The sequence below is a fragment of the Alosa pseudoharengus genome, unplaced genomic scaffold (assembly GCF_046254945.1).
Source record: "Alosa pseudoharengus isolate Yale_2024_CS ecotype anadromous, Long Island Sound unplaced genomic scaffold, YU_APseudo_1.1 YU_APseudo_1.1_scf_7, whole genome shotgun sequence".
NCBI classification, from domain to species: Eukaryota; Metazoa; Chordata; class Actinopteri; order Clupeiformes; family Clupeidae; genus Alosa; species Alosa pseudoharengus.
In genome coordinates, this window is record NW_027468859.1 from 38,635,717 (window position 1) to 38,650,716 (window position 15,000).

Below are 15,000 nucleotides of genomic sequence, written 5' to 3' on the forward strand. Positions count from 1 at the left end.
TCATAATTGAGCACTATATCACTCATCGGGAGCTGTATCATGAATTAAATACCAGCGCTCCCTGTACTTACGTTCCCAGACTCTCCACGTGGCCGAGGCAGGTGGAGAAGCAGTAGTTGTAGGCGATGACGATGGAGGGGTAGAGTGACTGGAAGTCCAGCACCACCACCGAGTTGCTGTAGAAGCGCGACTCGGGCTCCATGACCAGCGGGATGCACTGCGCCGCCCTCTGCTGGGCCCTCTGCTGCGTGCTGGGTGTCACGGGGATGTAGTTCATGGGCTTGGCGATCCGCAGCATCATCGACTCCACGCGATACTGCACACACACACACAACACAGGCCCTCCATGTCAAAGGTCTAGAGTGACACCATTACCACAGAGTCTGTCTCAAAGAGGCCATGGGGCATATGTCTGAAATTGCACTCTCTACACTCCGTTTCATCAGATCAGGATCCATCAACATTTCATTTGAACTTAGAGAGTGAAAGGGAGGGGGCTTGAACATCAACGTACATCTAAACATGCTTTGTCAAACAATTGAAAGTGGTTGATATGAGGTTTGGCAACTTGACACCCATGGGAAGCAGTTTGATCATTTTACAGTCGTGAGAAATCAAATGATCCTGCAGTGTGGTAATCCAATATTCATGCCTTATGTTCCTGTCCCGGCTGGATCAAGTTCAGACATGGCCGCAGTACATTCAGAGTGGTCCAGTCACACAGCCAAAGCTTAGAGTAGTGGAGAGCACTGACCTGTGAGCCTCTGGTCAGCACGTGGTAGAATTGGATGCCGAAGACTCGAGCGAGCTCACTGGTTCTGCCAATGATGTCCTGCTGCTGCAGAAGCTGCATGCAGCCACACACACGGCTGACATAGTGATCCACCATCTTCCATCTACAATCACATACACAGTCTTTCAGCTGGCTTTCACTTCCACTGGGCAAACATCACACGTTATCTTTGTGAATTAGATGCATAGTAAAGAGTTTTTATTCTAAATCAGAAACCATGCTTGTGATTAGAAACTGAAAGGGCCAGTTATTCCATTTGTTGGTATAGTGTAACAGTTTCCTGGGCAAAACAATAAATTGGGAGTCCAGCGTTTAGCTTAAAATACGCTACAAATATAGGGGAAGAGGACGAGATGGTCTATGCAGTATGTCATTGCTGCCCCTAGGTCAAAGGGGCCGACCTACCTGTAGAGGTCAGTGGTGTGGTCAAACCAGTCAGAGAGGGTACGATGGTTAAAAAAGGGAAAGCGCTGGTGCAGAATATGGAAGGCCACGTTCTCAAAGCTGTAGCTAGTCAGTGCCGCCTGACAAAAAAAAAAGTGACAAAGCAAAAGTGTCACCTCTGAAATTTCCAAAGAATAACCAACGAACAAAGGTGTGACATGAGCTTTGAGACGTGGCAAGTCCAAAATGGCTTTTCATTGATTTACCTCAGTTTTCATCACCCTCCAGAGGTTGAGGACAATGCGCCCAATAATGTGGATCTCCGTCATGGTGTCGGCACCATACTCGTCCTTCTCTGCAGTGAAGCGGTTCTCCTTTGCATCATCTGAGGATGGAGAATTATTAGAATAGGACTACCTTATCAAAGCACAGGCACAACACATCTCTTTGTCCCTCAAGAATGCTTAATGCCCTGGGACTGGTGACAGCATGACAGATTCTGTTAAGGGGAATTCACAGTTCTGGCCTCAGGAGAAAAAGATAGAGAAAGCACTGGGAAAAAACACAGGCATTTTCCCAAGGGCTCCAGCTATGCCGCACTCAAAATCGTTTGCGTGCCAAGTGCACTTTGGCCGGAATACCAGAGCCGCGTGCCCTGACAGTAAATGCCAAGTGTTTGGCTGGCTAACACCAAAAGTGATTTGATAAAAATGGATACTCCAAAATCCCCTGCTCTTAGTTGCAGGAGTCACTGCTGATTAGATTTAGGAGAAGAAGTGTTCAATTTATTCTCCACACCAGTGATCATCGTCTACCCATGTTTCAGCTCTTGTAAAACAACAGCCCGGGAGCATCAGTCTGACTGCCCTGCCTGGCTGAGTGTCACCTTACCTGGCACCCGCGAGAGCTGCTGGCACAGATCCACCCCCAGTGTTGACGCCCGCTGGAGGAGGTAGCCCCAGGAATGCATCTGCACCTCATAGCCGAGTAGGATGTCTGGATCATATCTGCCAAAAGAGGAGCTCACGTTTACAGTCTGTGAACCAGGGGTGGGGGGCGGGGGGGGGCATTCTTTAAGAACATGAGGTTTGATAGACAGAAGAGTTTGGTAATATTTTAAGTGATTAAGATGACTGAAATGTACAAGTGTACTACTACTACTACTACTACTACAACTATTACTACTACCACCACCACCACCACTCTTTCTCAAGGTTGCTTAACAGAGTCAAAGCAAGAAAATAAGAAGATACAAGCAAGAAAATACAACACACAACACTGAATGAATCAATCATTTCAAGCCCATACTTCCGAATGATACTGGTGACTTCCTGAAAGAGCTCCTTCTCGTCTGAGGCGTAAGTGACATGCAATCCTGAAACACCTGATCGAACCAGGAGAGGTGCTGTACTTCTTGAACCTATAGACAAGAGGACAACCATATTACAATTATGCCAATCCACTGCTCAGTGACAGAGACAATGTATGTGTATAATAAACTTCAAACTTAGTACACAGAGGAAATCTCTTCTGTGGTCGCACCTTGCTCCCGGGAGTGGCACTCTTTGTCCACCACGATGGCACCAGTCACCTGCTTGTTGTCCGAATCAGGCAGGGGAGTGTCTGAGCTGAAGTTGTAGAATAAGGCACAAATGGGGTCGAACTCGGGATCTGGCTCAAGGTCCCGGCGCGTCCGTGCATGAAGTTCCATACTCATCAAGGTCAAATACTGCACCTGCACAGAAGTAGATAAAGCCACATGTCAGATCCTTTGACTGGGTAACTGCCACAACTTGAATCTGAATCTAACAGATGCCATGAGATGCCATTAGATAGATTGAAAACATACAATAGAACATCAAAGTCTTTCTGCAAGTGCTACTCACATATCTAATCCCAACATCCCAGTATCACTGTTGGGGCATTGCTTACCTCATGGAGCGCTTTGGCCTCCTCCAGATTCTGCATGCTGACCTTGAAGCCATAAGAGTTGCAGATAGATGGTCCCTCAATTTGAGAGTTGTCTTTCTTTACAACATTCATTGCGGTGAACTGATTCTGTGGAGTGGAGAGGAGAGCCAAAGCTATGTTTCGATATCTGAACAATTAAAAAGTAGCAAAACATCAAGACTTGAGAGCAATCCTGTGCATATTGCAGTGCAGTGAAGATCTTACATACTAGTCTACTGGGTGAGCAAACAGGAGACAAGACCTTAATCAATCTTTGCACAAAAAAAATTATTCGCAGCCTTCAGTCTGACCTTCATCTGAGTGGTCAGGAGCACTCTCCTCAATGCAACTGTATGGCTTCCTCTCCTCTGCTGTAGTCTCTGAGAGCGGGGCTCCATTTCTACACAGAAATAAAGAACAGTTGGACATATTATGGGTGTAAAACTGCCTTTGGGAGTTGCCTTTGCATTTAAATTACTATGACAGTTTAACAGTTACTGTGTGCCCAATTATCATTTCTTTCAATAGCAGCCATTAAAATTTCACACCAGGCTGAAGAGGTAAAAAAGGAAAAAAAAACTTGTCATAGAAGTAGTGCATTCCATGTATGAGGTAATTCAAATTCACAAAGTCCTGGGAAAGGTTCTCATAAGTGAGAAATATGAGGAAAAGAAGCACAATATGGCTAGCCTACCTTCAGTCATGGGTGGACTGCTGGTACAGATAGATGCTGGCTCTGCTTTGCTTCTTCTTCTGCTGATAACTGGTGTACTGTGCAGGAGGTAAGGACTGGGGCTGTCCTCATCCATCGGCTTGATACGTAATGGAGAAGGAGAGAGAAACTCTTTCTGGGGTCTGTTTTCAGAAGAGATGCCACCTTCATCGTGAAGGTCACCTGGACTGGGAGATGACAATGCTTGTTTGATTTCCCTTTGCTCTGGGTCATAATTTCTTGGCGTAGAGCTTGGCAGAACTGTGCATTGCCATGGTGGCAACACAGGAGAGTCCGGGGACATGGATAGGTCAGAATAGTCGTAATGCTTCTCATCCTCGTCCTTTGAGCACATGTCCCTCTCCGATTTCACATCCTTGGGGGAGCTCCCAGGCTCTGCTGAGTAATGCTGGCTTTTACGGATGGACAAATTTAAACCTCTTTTTCTGATAACCCGCAACGGGGAGCTCCTCTCAATCCTGATTTGGTCTTTTTCAGAATTAGCTCCACAACTAGGCACGCCTTCAACCATTTGATTATTTCTTTCCCTTGTCAGCTCTGTTATCTCTTGAGCTACAGTGGCTCTCCTTTGTCTCTGAAGCTGTTCAAACTGTTTCTTTGCTTGCAGCCATATCTGTACTCGCTCTCGGCTTGGAGCACTTCTGCAGGGCAGCAGGATGACTTTCTGATCACCAGAGGATGGACTGAGTTCTTTCTGGTCCTTGGTAGCCTCTAATGTCTCAGTTCCATATGTCAATGAGGAACCTGGTTTGGTCATTGCAGAGAAAGCAGCCTTCCAGAACTGAAGACCCTCGACAGACAAATCCCCATTAAACTCATTCAGCTCGTTCGCTAACCTGGTCTCAATTGTCAGTTTGCGTCCGCCGATTTCCCTACAGGGCAAAAAAGAAGGAAAACATTTTTAGCACCCATAAAACAGCCATTTATTAAGTTATTAACTTGATAAACATGCACAAATAAAAGCCAGTAAAAAAACAAACATTAATTGATTGTCTCACCTGGGTCTTAAAGGAGCATCTGATGGATCACTGCAAAATGGCTCCTGGTAGGTAGCCTCCGAAAGGTCTAGACTGAGGAGGGTGCTGACAATTTCCTCCCGGCTTGGGGGAGACATGAGCGGTTTGAGGATGTGGGCTCCTCCAGCACCCTTAAGGGACTGGCTGCAAGCCCTCACCTGTGAAAGTGAACTAACAGAACGTGGAGAGCTGCTGGGTGTGGTTGTGGACATGGCGTCGTTCCCATCCAGGTCACCCACTGGGGATGCACCACTCTCTGCAAACGAAGCTGACGTTAAAGGCAGGAAAGAGTCCAGAGCAAAGAGGAAGTCTCTTTTTTCACAGTGAAAGTCTTGGAAATGACTAAGACCGTGATGCTTCCCCAATGATGTCCAGTCTTTCCCCCTCCTATCAGGCTCAAGCAGAGACAGAGATAAATTGCCAGAGATGATTTCTCCATTTTCTCCTGATGTCTTATCAAAGAGGTCGGGGCTAGTATGACCTGACCTCTGCCATTCTGGCGCAGGCTTAGGATCTTCTCCAGACAGTGTCCTCTCCTCAGCGCTTTTCAATCCCATGTTTAGAGCAGAGATTGCTTCCTGGTTGAAGTCACTCAGGAACTTTTGTGGCAGAATCTTGTCAGCAACCACAAATTGACTGCCTGAGTAGAGACTGGAAAAGTCTGTTTGGCTAATGGCATTTATGTCAAAGTTGTAGTTATGAGGGAGTTCTGGTGATAAACTGTCCTCTATTGAATAGCAGCTGTCGAAACCATGATCTGTTGGGAAAGTTGGGCTACCATCTGATAAAGGGGGCTCAATCTTAACGTTTTCCTGCTTGCAATTTTGATTTTTCCTGCTCCTTGGTTTTTTCTCCTTTGGAGTTTGGTTTCTTGGTGCCCTTGGCTTTCGCGTAGTAGTGGATGGGGCCCTCTTAGTTTTTGTTGACTTATTCTCAGAATTTGTGGCAGTATCAGCTGATGCAATGGTATTTTGAGTCTGTGAGGCAGCTTGAACTTCTTGGCTCTGTCCCAATCTCTGTCTTTTCTGTAGAAGCTCCTTCAAAACAGCAAGCCCTGAAGGCATTTCAGTTGTTAGAGGGATCTCTCCATTTCTTGGGCCTGTATGGGGTTTTTCATCTTTGGGTAACGATTCATGACCACTTGTTGGCACCACAGGGCTGGATTTATTCTGAAAAGTTTCAGACTGAGTGTTTGCTTCTTCACTCTTCTCCTTCTTCCTTGAAGTGCGCCTTCTTGCCTTAGCTGCAGCCTTTAGCGCAATCTCTGGCACCTGTGAACTGTCTGCACCCTCCTCAAGGTCAGATGGTTCACTTTTGAATTCATAGGGATTTGGTGGACTGGGCACTGACTCAGACTTGGTGTTTGAAGTCTGTGACACAGATCTACTGTATGTGATGACAGAGCAAGGATATCCAATACTTCCAGAGGCTGGAGAGGACTGGCTTCTTTGAAATCTCTCACTTTCAAACTGAATTGAGGAACTCTGGCTGCATTTGTCTGACTGAGCAGTGGGTGTACTGGTCTCACCGCCCACCTGTGTTTTCAGATTAAGTGCTACACTTTGGTATGGCTCACTGATGTTGATTTCACTCTTCTCGATCTTTGGCTCAATAAAAGTTGTCAAAGTCTGAGTTCTTGAGTCCTTGGCAACAACTGAACGATAATCGCCCAACATCACTGCTGACGTCTGTAGGGAAGAGCCCTCAACTGATGAGGATTCAGAGGCAGGCAGAGTGCCATCCTGATTTAACAACCTTGCATCTTCACAGTTCCTGTGAATGGAGGCTACTGTTTCATTCACTTGCTTCTTTTTACGGGACTTTCTAGTATTTTTACTTGAGGAATCATCCTGACCACATACAAGAGTCATCGCCAGATCTTTCTTTTGTTTCCTTCCAGTACCTTGAGTACTGGCCTGCTTTGTATTCTCTTTGGCAGGTGGAGGGTCTGATTGCTTGGTGGCCTTAGTCTTTCTTCTTGGACTTACAGTAGCTGCCTTTCTGGGCTTGGTTGTGCGACTTTTGCGCTGAGACCCTTGGCCTTGCAAATCTGATGTAGTGTCTTGATACGGGAAGCCTAGACAGGGATCATTGAATGGATTGATCAAGTGATCATTGAAGGTGGATTCCATGATGGGGTCAGATGGGGACCAACAACGTGGTGGTGTTGAGTCTGTGGGACTAGGAGCCCTGTCAGACAGATAACCTAACTCAACCATCACGTCTGAATACTCTGTTGAGTAGTCATCAGTGAGGTCACTATAACAAGGCCAAGGAGCTGGCAGGCTGGGTAAAGGTAATGTGTTTTTGCCATTCTGAACTTTGACACCTGGCCTACTTCTGGCTTTTGGAGGGGCAGAAACGTTAGCTTTCTTCGTGGTGGGGTTAACTTTGGCCTTCTTTTTTGAGGGCTTCTTTATCTTTTGTTCACAGGGTGGATACTTAACTGCAGTTGACTCTGGCACCTTGGGCCAGAAGTTTTTCAAAGGGGCCAGTCTGTTATATTGTTCCAATTTATCTGGTGTCAAGATCACATGCTGCTCTTCTGCGTTCACTTTAGCCATTTTCACCAACATGTTTTTCTGACCTTTGAATCTGTTGATGATTATGTACTTTATGATGATTGGTGGCTCTTTCTTGGAGATCTTTCTCCGCTTTTGATTCTTAAACTCCTGCCCACTGAGCACACAATTGTCTTTCAGGTTTTCTGGTAGTGAGGTAGCCTGCTTTAGCGTTGCGCTCGAGTGCTCTCCATCCTCACTGTCATAGCTCATTTTCCGCTTTGCCCTCAAAGTGTATTTGCTACCTGGCAAACTTGACACTTTGGTGCAAGCCACTTTGGCTGGTAGCTCAGTGAGAGGTGTTAGTCTGTCTTCAACGGGAGCCTCCACTAGTTCGTTAGGTACATGACCTTTAGTCTTAGGTTCTGATGTCTCCATCTCTGGAATCTCTATCTCCTCATTACTTTCTACGCTCTTTGGACAGACAGGTGTAATTGTTGTAAAATCTGTGTCATCCTTTGGAGGTTGGACATCAGGGGTGGGGCTATCCACAACATTAGCTTTCCTCTGGGTGGCGGTGGCACGGATGGCTTTTTTACTGAGCTTTAGCCTGGACCGTCTCTGCTCTGGCTGACTGGGCTTTCCAGAAGTATCCCCAGTTTTACTCATTACATTCTTTTTTGCTGGTCTGGTGAGGCAGTTTGAGAGTATGACACTTGGGAAAAACTTATAGTGAGCCTCCTGCTGTGCCACAATGGTTCGCTCGGTCTTGTTCTCCTGATAATCCTCATACCTGATTTTCAGCTCGCCAACGTCGCCCTCCTCCCCATCGCTGCCCATCTCACCTTCTTGAGGATCCAGGAGCATGCTCTCCTCCATGGGACTTGATGCCTGCTCCAGACTCCTTGGCACAGGACTCTTACAATCTTTCTGGCTCAGTTCAATGTCTGCTGTTGTGGGGCAGCTCATTAACTCCGAGTAACACAACGAGAAGCTCCTGTGGTTTTGGAGAAGAGACAAGTGGTTCTTTTCCATGTTTTTAATACTGCTGTACTTTTTCCTACTCTGAGTAATTTTTCCATTTCCAAAGGGTAGGCTGTCTGGGTCTGACTTGTTAAGGGCATTGGCAGTGCTTTCATAGTTGTACAGGGGGTGCACAGCCATTTTTTCCACACCAATAGGGGACACCTCTGCTCTGTTGGCCATGCTGCAGGGGATGGGGTGTTTCACCGGCTGAATGTAAGGTATCTCTTTATTGACTTTAAATCCAGTTGAACATTCACTGCTCTCCTGACTGATGGAGCCTTTGGAGATAAAGTGCTTGTCTAATGATTCCTCTCTTTCAGGGGCCAGGACCTGCCTGTGCTCAGGATGTGTGCACTCCAGAAGGATTTTGGCTGAGGATGGGGGCTCCATGTGGACAACATCACTTTGGAAGGGATTCCGCTTGGCAAGAATCTGCTCAGTAGCAGGCAGCGATGAATGATTCCTGGAGCTTTTGTCTTTCGGTGATGCATCTAGAGAGAAATAGCAAACATTTCTCAGTAAAAACGAACAACGTACGTAAAAACGTAAAAACGTGTTCTAAGTGTCACTTAGAACACTACAGAAATTGTAGAGAAAAGTAAAACAAGACCCACCACTGTTCTCATCTGCAGCCCCGTCCAACTGGGGTATTGACAGGTCAGCGAAGAGGGAGTTATTTCCACTCCAGTCCATCTCCTCCTCTGAGGAGTCCTGCTGCTCCTCACTGGATCCCTCACCCTTGTCCTTCAGACAGAGTCTGTGCAGGAAAAGTCACAAAAGCACTGACTGAGCAAAAGTCCTGGCTGCTTTAAATGGTTTCCCTTTTATCTTTTTAATCACAATATACATGAGACTGAATAGAACATTACAAATGGGTTTAAAGTGAGGTCATTCAGGTCAGGACAGTTTCCCTTTTATCTTTTTAATCACAATATATTTAAGAGACCAAATAGAGAATTACAAATGGGTTTGAGGCGAGGTTATTCAGGTCAGAAGAACCAAAAATAAAAACATCATCAAAAGCAGGTGAGGAGGTAAAAATGTAAGCAAACCTTTGCCTTGCTGTCTGCTCAGGAATGTCATTATCCCATCTCTGTGACATCAGCATACTCAGCTCCGCCTCCTCCCTCTCCAGCTCCGGCCCTGCCTCCTCCTCGTCGCTGTTGTAAGGGCAGCTCCCACTGTTGCCAAAAGTGGCCTGCCTGCCCACATCAGCCTGAAACCTCGGGTCCTCAAGCCCAGCCAGGAGTTCATCCAAGGCCCTGTCCTGGCTGTTCTCTGAAAGACAAAGCCAATAATCTAAAGTTAGTGAATGTCATATTTTATTGTTGCTAACCATTATCATGGTATGTATTATTCTATCATACTGTGGTCTGCCATTAAGGGGCCATCAAATGACCGTAGGGGAGTGCAGCGTTTTACCCAGTCCAGACTGATTGGATGATTGCGAGAGGGGAAGAAAGGTCTGACTGTTCTCCAGTAGACTGAGAATGGCCTCTTCATCTACAATGGCCGAGTCAGTTTCCCGCCCACCAGGTCTCTTGGTATCTAAAGGGCAAGTCATGGCAAATGATAATTAAAAATGACAGCAATAAATCATTTTAGACAGTAATGCTTTAAAAAAGGTTTAGTCTTTAAAATAAAAAATATTTCTAGAAAAATAATTATGATATTATTCTGAAAGTGAACAATATGTTCCCCAATTTTACTAGGCATGCTATGCATTTTGATCCTGTAGGCTTAATAAAAAGAATATACAAAACAAAATCCTGATCAATAAAGAATGAGTGATGCCAGATTGCTTAGTACAGGAAACTGCTTTCACAACTCTAGCACCAGTGCTGCATGTCTCACCTGTGGCCGTGTCCCTGTGCGTCTCCACCTGGCTAGCGGGAGGAGCGTGCAGGTCCTGTGGGGTCAGGACATCAGGGTGTAGTGAGAGACCAGGGAAGGGCTCGTCCTCCTCGCTGTCCCCTCCCAGGCCAGACTGAGTCCTGTGGCCAGAGGTTAACAGTTAGATGTGGGACTGGCCTCACTTCCAGTGCAGTGGCAGTGCAACTGGTTTGGAGACCACCTGAATCACACACCTCCACCCCCAGGAGTTGAGGCACACTCTGGATTCATTAGCCACCCAGCCACTACTGCTTGTCTACAAAGTGATGGCTGTGTCTGCTCCCACTTACTTAAAGACTTTTATCATGGCCTATGTTACCCCTCGGCCACTGCGGTCCGCCAAGGAATGTCATTTGGCACTGGCGCCCCTATGTACTCAGCAGTCCAAGTTATTTTCATTTGTTGTTCCCAGTTGGTGGAATGACCTCCAGGGCAGGGGCATCCCTCTCTATCTTCAACAAGCTCTTGAGGACTCAACTCTTCCGAGAATACCTCCTCCTCAACACACCTAACATGCCCCTTCCATGCACGTTTTTTCTTCCTTCTACTTCCTTCTGTGTTTGTGAATGTCTTTTAGCTAAATATAGACCCATGGGCATCCAGCTGATCCTTTTTTGATACCAGATGGTCCTGGTACAGGTTCCAGATTCTCTACCAAACTCCCTCACTTCAAAACAAACAAACGAGGAAACCAAACACTGCCTGTGCTGCTGACTATGCATGCCCAATTGTATTTATTCATAGTGCGGCAGCGGCACAACGGTGTGGAAAATGACAATAAGCACACACAAGCACCTCATATTAAGAAGCTTCAGTAGAGCTAGATCTGAAGGCACATTCAGTGGCTTTATTTCCTCAGCTGGAGGCCGTGGTGGGAGTGTGGAGAGACTCCAGAGAGCGAGGTCTGTGCTCGGCTGGCTCCTCGCGTGTTAATTAGTCTCTCTGCTAACGACTCCAGGGGCTCTGTGTGTGTGTGTGGGGGGGGGGGGGGGGGGGGAGTTACGGCTGGCGGCACGGGGAGATCCAGCGGTGATTAACTCAGCACAGGCTCCGCCCTCGCTTCCTCTCGGAGAAGTCGCGGAGTCTCCGTCTCGGATTGTTCCGGAGGCTCGCAGGGCGGGAGACGGCAGTCTCGCAGCACCAGAGAAGCAGGAGGGCACGAGCGGTGGTGCGGGAGCCAGCTCGGGAATGCAGCGCACACAGAGCCAAACCGACACTCGTGTCACGTGAGCCCAGAATGTTCTCATGCTGTTCTACTCATGATGGATCTGTTAAATCTCAGCCCCTCTCCTATTCCTAAGTATCAAACTATGAATAGAAGCCATCTGGATATGACGCAAGGACAAGCTCTTGGCCAACTGTACTTTATTGAAAACAAAACAGTTTTCTCCTCCTTCTAACACAGAGCAGTGCCAGACCTCAATCGTTTCCCTCTCCCTCTTCCTCTCTCTGAGCGCTCCATGCCCCCACCAAGGCCTGATGGAAGACATCAAGCTGGAAAAAGCACACAGGGAAACTGTACACACCAATTGGGTCTTTTCCTCTAAGATCAACCTATGTGGTCGCCATCGTGTCTCGCTAATGTATCTGGAAGCAGCACATGTTTACGTTTAGAGGCCCTCCCACCATCCACACACCAGAAATGGAGGTTCAGGCACACATCATCATCATCAACTCCCCTCCCCTCCCCTCTGCACTCTGCCCCTCTGTAGAAGTTTCCAAATCCTTAATCTATGCCAGTCAATAGCATGGAGAAAAGAAACTGCCAGTATGATTGCACGGTTATAAAAAATGAACATAATTTGAACCATTTGAACCAAGCCTGGGAATTTAGACATGAAATAACTTCTTTGTCATTTACAGCATATCCCTGTGGATAACTGCAGGGTTCCCATGGATCAGGATATGTGTGCTTTTGTCTATTGCTACAAAAATGTATCTCTGCCATCCCTTTCATAATGGCAAACAGACTGTGAGAGCAAGAGAGAAGGGAAGATCTGCCATTACTCTTAGGGCTTTCTTTCCTCTATGTCTTTGTTAACGGCAGTTCTCAAAGCATGGAAAGACACCGAGCCCTGGATGAAGGCCACCCAAATAGTCCATCTCAATGACAACTGCCAGAATGACTGAAGGAGGCTGGGTAAAAGCAAGGTCATGGGAGAATAAACTGCTTCTGCCTACACATATAAAAGCTAGCGCTCAAACATTTCAAGTACAATGTATGGACCGAATTTATGAGAGATTTTTTCCAGTGAAACAAAAAGAAAATGACATCCTCCAAAGGAATATGAAAAATGAATCACACCTGGTCACGATTTCTTGCACTTGCCATGAGAACAAGAAATGTCAAAGAATGTCTTTCGTTTTCACTTACACATTGAATTGGTTTTCACGTAGAATCTCCTTGAGTCTCTTCATGAAGATCCTCTCACTCTCCACGCCATCTAGCAGCCCGCGATCTGGAACAGCATCAGAAGCAGCAGGGAAGCAGTTAGACTTTGATGACCGACGCCAGGTGATTGATCACCTCAGACAGCAGATCTCAATGAAACCCACGATTTTCAACACACAGGTGCACTCTGACTCATTCACGCGGATCCAAGCATGTGTTTTCTCTTTGTACCACATAATTGGCCTCCTGTACTTTGTGAGTCAGACGTCTAACGATCAGCATGAAATACCCACTTCAAACAATGTGATAGTCGGGCAGTCTTACCCTGGGATTCAGGGGTTTCAATTTGGGAGGACTCGTTCTTCTCTCTCCGTCGCTGTTTCTCGTCCTCCCAGATGGCCTGCAGTCCCGGGTTCCTCCCAATCTGATCTGGGGGGTGGGGGGTGGGGGGGGGCAGATAGCAAGAATCAGTTCAACTGACAGCAGTCAACTACACTGCTGCTACCATTTGCTTGTCACCTTTATCCCAGCCTTCAGCAGAAACAAGAACCTCACACCGAGTAAGTGTTACAGATCTTAAGTTTTCATACTCTGTTACAAATGATAGCGACAGCAATAAAGACTTATGTACGCACAAGAGAGTTACGTCACACTTCTCCCATTTTAAAGACACTTGGTTAATATGTGTGGAAAACAGAGTGGTAAAAACTCAAGGGGCGAATTAATCATTTCCTTTCTTCAAACAAGAGCATGTTTTATGTGACAAAAGCAAGCAGTCTGCATTCTGCACAAAGCAAATGCAAAACACAAGAACACACCCTACTCCTCCCATCCATGTCCTGCTTTTGTCAGTAAAAATGTAGTTTACCAAAGTAAAACAGGATATTCTGTCATGGAGAAGAAGTTCAATCAAGATGTAGATTTATTCAGCTGTGCACAACAGAAGCAATTCACAAGAAGATGCACAAGGCACTCCAGCGTATGCATATGAGCATAGTGTATGCGTAAGTCAGAAGACATCCAGAATAACCAAATCAATGACCTACATGGCATAAGAAGGAACACTGACTCAGTCAGTAGTGATGCTGGATAAACCCGGGGGCCACATATGTGGCAATCATATACAGCGAAAAGTAGCAGAGCTACTTCAGTGTATTCTTATGGACGCACTTATGAAAAACAGAGAACATGAACCCACATAGTTTTGCACTCTCTCACGCTCACGGTGCCTGTGCGGACACCATTAGCACATATGGAGATCTAATGGCAGGGGAGACGAGCAAGCGTCTATTCCAGTTCAGTAGAGTGAGCGCCACTCCATTTCACTTTCATGTTGTCACAAACAGGCCACTTCTTGTGAAGACTTGGCTCTGTCTCCACTCCTCTCTCTAATCTCTCTCCCTCCCTTCCGTCTCTCACCCTCTCTCTCTCCACAGCACCCTCCTCCCTTTGAGATGGGATGTCAGAGGGTATAAGAGGGGGAGGGTCCTCTGTGTTGGTCTGTGCCTAGAAAGCGTGTGAGTGGCAGGATTGTCTCTGATGTCCTGAGGTCATTGTGTGTGCTGTGTCCAGCAGACCTGAGGGCTGAGACACTACTCCGTCAGCACAGTCTGTCAGCGTCTTTATCCAAACGTCATGCCTGGTGCAGATGCTAATGTTGAAAGGCACTGATATATGCTAAGTGCTTAGCATGAGCCAACTGGAATACATCACCCCCCCCACACACACACACACACACACACACACACAAACATACTTATTTTCGTGTGTTGTCATTACCATTCAATTTCAAGCACTGCACCTGAAGGTGTATAGATCATGCTGCTACTGCATGTACAACGCATTTCAGTTGTGGCAAATGTTAATAAAGCTAAACTATATTAGTTCAGTGGTTAAGAATAAAGATCTTTACTCTCAATCTCCAGGCGATTCAGGACGTCTACAGCCACAGCGTCCACCTCCAGCTCACACGTGCTCTGCTTCGCCACCGCCTCCAGAACCAGAGAGCTGAAAAACACAGGAAGGACATTAGTGTGTGTGTGTGTGTGTGTGGATGTGAGTGTGTGTGCAAATGAAAGTGTAAAGACTCCAGAGAGTTCTCCCTCACCAGGGTAGTGCGTCCTCATCCCAGCGAGTGAAGGTCCCCCCCAGCACGCTCTCATTGAGTTTGGAGGTGTTGGGGCTCTTCCAGGGGAACTCTGGGGTCCTGCTGCTGGGGCCCTGACTGCCCCCTGCCACTGCAGAGTCCTCCCCAGCTGGAGAACACACACACACACACACACACACACACACACACACACACACACACACAC

At 46.8% G+C, this 15,000-nt stretch overlaps 1 protein-coding gene across 1 annotated transcript in view; it reads right to left on the reverse strand.

Annotated features, from left to right (window-relative positions):
- rev3l (REV3 like, DNA directed polymerase zeta catalytic subunit) overlaps nt 1-15,000 on the reverse strand; it is a 44,204-nt gene that overhangs the window by 7,215 nt on the left and 21,989 nt on the right. Inside the window, exons 5-23 of the mRNA XM_076273145.1 lie at nt 14,796-14,943; nt 14,601-14,695; nt 13,013-13,117; nt 12,671-12,755; nt 10,258-10,397; nt 9,826-9,951; nt 9,456-9,681; nt 9,018-9,160; nt 4,859-8,894; nt 3,822-4,732; nt 3,439-3,527; nt 3,110-3,235; nt 2,720-2,912; nt 2,486-2,597; nt 2,069-2,184; nt 1,444-1,562; nt 1,199-1,317; nt 755-896; nt 72-316 (exon numbers count right to left, since the gene is read on the reverse strand). Coding sequence (XP_076129260.1) covers nt 72-316; nt 755-896; nt 1,199-1,317; nt 1,444-1,562; nt 2,069-2,184; nt 2,486-2,597; nt 2,720-2,912; nt 3,110-3,235; nt 3,439-3,527; nt 3,822-4,732; nt 4,859-8,894; nt 9,018-9,160; nt 9,456-9,681; nt 9,826-9,951; nt 10,258-10,397; nt 12,671-12,755; nt 13,013-13,117; nt 14,601-14,695; nt 14,796-14,943 — 7,276 coding nt within the window. The remainder of the gene's footprint in view (nt 1-71; nt 317-754; nt 897-1,198; nt 1,318-1,443; nt 1,563-2,068; nt 2,185-2,485; nt 2,598-2,719; nt 2,913-3,109; nt 3,236-3,438; nt 3,528-3,821; nt 4,733-4,858; nt 8,895-9,017; nt 9,161-9,455; nt 9,682-9,825; nt 9,952-10,257; nt 10,398-12,670; nt 12,756-13,012; nt 13,118-14,600; nt 14,696-14,795; nt 14,944-15,000) is intronic.